This window comes from Myotis davidii, unplaced genomic scaffold (assembly GCF_000327345.1).
Source record: "Myotis davidii unplaced genomic scaffold, ASM32734v1 scaffold648, whole genome shotgun sequence".
NCBI classification, from domain to species: Eukaryota; Metazoa; Chordata; class Mammalia; order Chiroptera; family Vespertilionidae; genus Myotis; species Myotis davidii.
The window spans coordinates 967,471-975,131 of record NW_006299603.1 but is presented as its reverse complement, the minus strand read 5'-3'; the positions used below and the strand labels follow the sequence as shown (position 1 = coordinate 975,131).

General features: G+C 44.1%; 1 protein-coding gene across 1 annotated transcript in view; it reads left to right on the top strand.

Moving 5' to 3' along the window:
• Positions 1 to 2,353: 2,353 nt before the first annotated feature.
• The window catches only part of GCSAML (germinal center-associated, signaling and motility-like), a 30,086-nt gene continuing 24,778 nt past the window's right edge, over positions 2,354 to 7,661 (top strand). The window contains exon 1 of the mRNA XM_006775382.2: positions 2,354 to 2,592. Coding sequence (XP_006775445.1) covers positions 2,564 to 2,592 — 29 coding nt within the window. The 5' untranslated portion in view covers positions 2,354 to 2,563. The remainder of the gene's footprint in view (positions 2,593 to 7,661) is intronic.

Here is a 7,661-nt window from a genome sequence, read left to right as displayed (position 1 = left end):
AAAAAATAAAACGATCTTTGAAAACCTATTTAATGGTGTAGAAAGACACGTGCAAAGAGTACACTCCTCTTTTGAATTCTTTAAACCAATGGGTGCATGTGTGTGTTCACAGAGCAGATTATAAATATACATCAAATGCACATAAGAATTGTTCCTGGGTAGTAGGATTCTGGGTTAGTTCAATGCTTTTATGTTATCTTATTTGCACTCTTTTTGATTTCCTGTACCACACGTAATAATTTAACAATAAGAAAACCACATATGATTAAATGTTTGACTTTTAAAGCACAGCGTGAGATGACTATACTCTATCAGAGTAAATAGAAAGCATTGTATGTCCTTTTAAGGAAAAGCTCAGATGAGTAAAACCTAAACTTGTTGGTAGGCAGGAGACCAAGTAGAAAGAACGTACATATGAGCAAGGAGCAGAGAATATCACAGAGAGGACCCCTGTGGAGGATAGACATGACCTGCATCCGGTGGGCACGTCGGGGCGTTGCCTTTGCAGGGACTGGCATCTCTCCCACACGGCACTGCGACTCCAGCTGAAGTTGTACAGGGTGCAGCCCTGCTGTGTCCATCAGCAGTCACAGCACTGTCATTGCAAAGCATGTTATTTCACCAGAACCCACTTTGCTTCTATCCGATCCATTCCACAGATGAAGCGTGGGTGGTCCAGGAAGCTGACTGATGAGCCTTCACTAGTGAAAGTGAAGTCTTCTTTTCAACATTGGTTCACGCCAGTGTGGGCAGATGGGGAGGGAAGGAACCGGACACCTTGGTGTTATCACATCTCTCGTATTTAGTGACGGGGACCCAACAGGGACCCACTTACTCGAGCATTTGGGGAGTGATGAGTTTATTTGTGAAAAATAAATGGTTTATTGCCGTGGTTCTCACATGCTATCAGACAACAGGGAGAACAAACCCACAGAGTTTCTGCTTCAGGAGGTGTGAGCTGAGGGCTGAGAATCCACATTTCTCACCGGCTGTCAGGTGCCTCGTGCTGTTGGCCTGGGGCCATACTTAGAGAATCCCTGGTCTAGCTCCTTGCTAGTCGAAGGGCCCGCAGGTGAGGCATCAGCCCCGAGCTGGTTGGAAGACAGAATGTTGACCTAGTTTGACAGAATCGGAACCTGCATTTAACAGGACCCTCAGATGATCCGTGTGGATGTGAGAGTCTGGGCAGCAGGGCTTTGAAAGGTGAACCCAAAACCAGGAACAGTGTGTGTGAAACTCTATAATTTTTCTCAAGCTTCTGATGAAAACATAACATTTAAGTACTTGAGGCCTCTGAGCTCTGATGATGGGTAACAGTGACTTAAATTTCATCAACCTTGGAATCCTTATTTGACAAATATATTTTAAAAACTTGGCACTGCTCTGGCTGCGTGGCTCCGTTGGTTTGAGCATTGTCCCACACACCAAAACGGTGTGGCTTTGATTCTCGGCCGGGATGCCTACAGGAGGCAGCTCCCAGGTTTCTCTCTCCCATCGACGTTTCTCTTTCTCTCCCTTCCTTTCTCTCTAAAATCAATAAACACATGAGCGCAGGTGAGGATTAAAAAATATTGGAGTAGATGAACATATAGTTTCTGAATTCAGCAAGTCAATTTTGTGTTGGATGAAAACTGAAGAAAACCAGGCACCTGCTCTGCACGCCACTGGGTGGAAGACATGATGAGTGAGATACTTCACTCCCCACCAGCAACGGCTCAGAGTCAGCAGCCAGCTAATCGCCTGCCTTATCTCTGCAGCCAGCTTGTGCTCTGTGGCTCTGTTGGGTGGGGCAGAGGAGGAAGTGGGGACCAGATGGGCAGATGGGTCTGTCAGGTCCTGTCCTTCCCCTTGTGACCTTAACTTTGGAAAAACAGGAAGAACAATTGTTCTGTGGCCTACCTTGAACCACATCAAGACCCTTCCATTGCCATACTCATCTCTTTCTCTGTAGTCTTGTCTATTGAAGTGTCCGGCCTCTGAGGAAAGACATTGCATATGATTGGGTTTTTATGGCTGGGGGAACACAGATTTTCTTTTTCTTTTTCTTTTTCTTTTTCTTCTAAAAGGCTTTCTTCTTGAGTGCTTGGAAGAGAATAAAATATTGGGAGTCTTGACATCAGATTTCTTAGGAATAAGAAAGTTCTTACCCGATATGATCCTACAATCCTGGAATGGCCTTGAAAGCCAAGTGACTCTAGCATGTTAGACTTATTCTCCCATGCTTCAGCCTGATGTACACACATTTCTCATACACACACACACACACACACTCTCTCTCTCTCTCTCTTTCTCTCTCTCTCTCTCTCACACACACACACACACACTCACACACTCACACACTCACACACTCACACAATGAAAAAAGCATGCCTTTCTTCTCCCCTCCCCTTCAGAACGGTTCCTTCCTTCTCTAACATGCTCGTCCCCTGGCAGCCGGTGGTTGGTGGGAGCACAAGTGGTCAGATGTCACATCCTGCCCCATGTTGCACCCTTGTTGCTTTGGTCAAGACTAACCAAAGTGGAGTGAAACTCAGGAGCTGAGAAACCGAGTCACTCTGAGAGGATGGGAAATTGTCTCCAGAGAGAACTCAGGTGAGTCCTGACTGGGCACTGCGCCCTTTGGGAGAAAGAGAACAGCGGGGCGGAGGCTGGGCTCTCACCCTTGGAAGGTGGGACATTTGTGCTTAAGAAAGCTGGGCCGGAACACAGCACCCTCTGAGAACACAGCGACTCCCGCCCGCCACTCCTTTTCTTGCCTTACGTTGGAATCCTGGTAGGTTGCCAGATTTAGAAAATAAAAATACAAGGTACCAAAGCAAATTTGAATATCCAATAAATAAATATACTTTTGTATAAGCCTGCCCCATGCAATATTTGGAACATTATTGCATGGGTCATACTTATACTAAAAAAAAAATCATTGTTTATCTGAAGTTCAAATTTAACTGTGTATCCTATAATCTATTTAGCAACCTAGACAATGGTCACTTGAACCTTCCTAAACCTGTTTTCTCATTTGGGTATAGAGATTATCTTCCCATACATCAGCGTTAAGGAGTCAGCATTAGAATAAGCAGTCTGGTTGTTGGGATTATGGATGCACAATAATGCACTCAAATGCTTTTGATTTAACTAGTGCCTTTTAAAGACTATTTATATATATATATATTATTGATTTCAGAGAGAAAAGGATAGGGAGAGAAAGATAGTAACATCAATGATGAGAAAGAATCATTGATTGGCTGCCTCCTGCATGCCCCCAGGGGAGATGGAGCCACAACCCTGGTATGAGCCCTGAATGGGAATGGAACTATGACCTCCTGGTTCAAAGGTTGATGCCCAACCACTGAGCCACATTGGCTGGGCTTAAGTAATGCCCTTTATTGGTGACTTTTACCTCTATCATTTTCAAATGCTTTTGAAGTTGTAGAAAAGATATGGATAACAGGCATTATTCTTTTTACGTCTTCCTTAACCTTAGAGAACAGCACCCAACTCCCCATCCACGGTCCTAATCCTTCTAGAGAGTCTAATTATATTATGTTATTTAACAAGACTATTTTTTAAATTGACATATAATCCTATATAATAAAAGCCTACTATGTAAATCAACAGAATGGCGGAATGGCCGCCAGAATAACCATTTACATGATGTGCACTGACCACCATGGGGCATATGCTCAGCCCCGGAGCTGTCCCCAGCCTGCAGGCCCCACGCCAGCGGGGGACCACCTGATCTCCCTTCCAGTCGCCCTGCAGAGGGAGACCAGCGGCAGCGGCAGCGGGGGGCAGGGCCAGCGAGCAGATGGTGCCAGGCTGGCCAAGGCAGGTGCCAGTGGGGGCCCCACAATCACCCCGCCGGTTGCCCCACAATTGGCATTGATCTCCAGCCAGGACTAGGGACCTTACTGGTGCAAGAATTTCATGCACCGGGCCTCTAGTTGATATAGAACACTATATAAGTTTAAGGTATACAGTATGTTAATTTGATACATTTGTATATTGTAATATGATTATCACCATGACATTAGCAAACACCTCTATCACATCACATAATTATAATTTTTTCATGGTGCAAACAATTAAGGTCTAGTCTCTTAGAAACTTTGAAGTTTATGATACAACACTGTTGTCTGTAATCACTACACTGTACATGCCATCTCCCAGACTTATCTTTTAGTGCAACTTTGTACCTTTAACATCTCCCCATTTCCTCCTTGCCCAACCTCTCTCAACCACCATCCTCTCTCTGTTTCTACAGTTCACCTTCTTTAAATTTCAAATGTAGGTGAGATCACACAGTATTTGTCTCTGTGTCTGACTTATCTCACTTTGCATAATTTCCTCAAGGTCCATTCATGTTGTTACCAGTGGCAGGATTCCCTTCTTTCCCATGGCTGAATCGTACTCCATTGTATCAGGGGCACGGAATGTCAGCCAGGGCGCTGTACAAGGCCTGAGGAAACTTTGGGTCTGGTCCTGCCAAGGCACTAGGGGTGAGTTAATTAAATGTTTGACCAAATATAGCAGGCTAATTTTTTAAAAATATCTCTTTTTAATTGATTTCAGAGAGGAAGGGAGAGGGAGAGGGAAAGACAGAAATATCAATGAGAGAGAATCATTGACCAGCTGCCTCCTGCATGCCCTCCACTGGGGATTGAGCCCCCAACTAGGGTATGTGCCCTTGACCGGAATCAAACTCGGGACCCTTTGGTCCACAGGCTGATGCGCAATCCACTGAGCCAAACTGGCTAGGGCTAGCAGGCTAATTTTTAAGTTGATAATTTTGTAAGGCCCTCGAATGATGTTATAAATATCCGAATGGCCATTGGCAGAAAAAAAGCTCCCTACCCCTGGGTTGTATAGATATGGATGAGGTAGAGATAGAGATGTGTCATCTTAATCTATTCATCTGCTGACAGATACTTAGGTTGTGACTAAAGTGTGATGAACACGTGAGTGCAGATACCTCTTTATGATCCTGTTTTCTTTCTTTTTTTTTTTTTTTGATAAACAGTGGAACCTTGGTTCTCAAACTTAATTCGTTCTGGAAGGCTGTTCGAGAAGGGATTTTTAAAAACCAAATCATTTTTTTTCCCATTAGGAAAAATGTAAATTGAATTAATTTATTCCAGACCCCAAAATGATTCCCTGTTTTAACCTTTCTTATATACAGTGCAAGTGTAATGTATGGTGTTATCTGTAAACAAACACTTCTTTTCTTAAATTATCAAACCACCCCTCCTAGCCTTAATGGGATAACTTCCAGCACTTGGTCCAGGGCTGTCTTTCAGGTCAGCAAGCACCATCTTTCCTTTTTCACATGTCACTGCCCCCAAATGCTGTCACCAGCGAACTGCTTTTCCTTTATCCAAATCAGCAACAGTTCTCTACCTCTTCAATGGCCTGTGATCACTGCTTCTCTCAGACCCTGGCAACATTAGCACTCTTGATGGCCTCCCTTTCACCAGCAACAAAAGCAAAAAATAAAATAAAATAAAAAACACAAAATATATCTTTTTTGATTTCAGAGAGGAAGGAAGAGGGAGAGATAGAAACATCAATGATGAGAGAGACTCATCGATTGGCTGACTCCTGCACGCCCCACACTGGGGATGGAGCCTGTAACCCAGGCATGTGCCCTGACTGGGGATCGAACCATGACCTCCTAGTTCATAGGATGATGCTCAGCCACTGAGCCATGATGGCCTGGTAGGATTTCCTTCCTCTTTAAGACTGAAAAATAATTGATTGTATACATACCGCATTTTCTATATTTATTGTCAGTGAACATATGCATGGTTTCCATATCATGGCTATTGTGCATAATACTGCAGTGGGGACACAAGCATCTCTTTGAGATCCTGATAATGATCTCTTTGGATAACTATTAAGAAGTGGGGTTGCTGGATCATATCGTAGTTTTAATTTCTTAAGGATGCTCCATATGTGTTTCATAGTGCCGGCGCCATTTGCATGCCTATGAACAAACTTCCCAATTTCCCCATGCCCTCCCCACACTGGTTATTATTTGCCTTTTTTGTGATAGCCATCCTACACGGTCTGAGGGTCCGCCTTGTGGTTTTGACTTGCGTTTCTGAGGATTAGTGATGTTGAGCACCTTTTCATATGGCTTTTGGGCACTTACCTGTATGTCTTCTTGGAAGATGGAGGACAGATGACACAACTGTGCTCAAGGAGTTGAGTTCAAACATGTGCTCTGATAAAAATGTTTCCCTCTCTTTAGGGTTAATATTTATGGAAAACCTATATGAAACAGCATTTTGGGCCTCCAGAAAAAAATGAAACATAGAGGAGAAACTCCAGTGGATGCTAATTTTAAGCATTGAGAAGCCTCGTTAGGAGACACTGTAATTAATAGCATTTTAAAAATTGGAGATTGTATAGCCGAGAGAGAACCAAAAGGTGACCAGTGAAGCCTCCGTGTGCAGCGTGGTGATTTAATACATGCACACACCGTGGCAGACCCCTCGGGTCTAGTTCCCGATGCCAGGCCTGTGTGGTTTCCCCTCCACCACCACAGCGTCTTCTGCAGGTGGGGCAGAGGCTAATGTGTTCAAGCACAAACCATGAGCTATAGAAACAAGAGGAAGAAATGAAGGGGGTTCTGGTTGGAGTGGCGGAAAGAAAGGGCACGTTTGAGGAACTGCTGTTTGGACTGTTGTGAACATGTTAGGCAGGCTTCCACGAGGAGGAACAGATTTGCCAAATTGGAGGAACAACATGTGAAAATATATGAGTTTGAAGTATGGTGGTTCAGGGGTGACAATTCAGTTGCGGATAATTGGAGCATATTGTTCAAGGACAAGTCCAATAGGAGAAGCTGAACATACAGTTTGGTGTTTGATGATGGAGAGTCTTCAAAGGCACGTAGGAAGTATGTGGACATTTATGAGTTAGAGAAAGATGTATTGTAGCTTATAGGGAGAATGTCTATCCTCACTGAGTACGGTGGAATGACAGGGAATAACGGACAAAGTTAAGAAACTTAACATGTAACAGGTAAGAGATGGTGAAGAGCTGATGGTGAAATTCGCAGGAACAATCAAAATGGAAAAAATAAAAAAAGAGATTCCATACAACACACTGCCAATGATTCATTTTGGTGCTTGTCAGTTTTTAGATCACAGATATGGCGAGAGAAGCCTAAAACGACACCGCCCCCCCCATGAAGTTGTGTACTCCCCGCCTTTCTCGGGGACCTTTTCATCACGGGAGAATCTTGGACTATGCTCTGATCTTGGAAGATGAAGGAGATGCTGACACTGGGAGGGGAGTGACAGATCTCAGAGAAGGTGGTACGGGAATTTCCAACTTCCTCCTGCAGCTATCAAACAAATCTCCATAAAAAGTACCAGATGGAGGAAACAAAAATGATAAGAAACAGACTCAACCCAACCCATGAGCCACTTCTCTTTTGAAAAAAAAATATTACATATGTCCCCTCCCTCCCTGCCTCCCACCCAATAACCCCTTCTAGCTTGCCCCACCCCCTCGCCCCAGGTCTTCACCCATGTCGGTGTCCATGGCTTATGCATAACTGCATTCAAGTTCATTGGTGGATCTCTTCCCACCTACCCCCACCTTCACTCTGAGATTCGACAATCTGCTCCATGTCTATGTCTCCGAATCTATTTTGC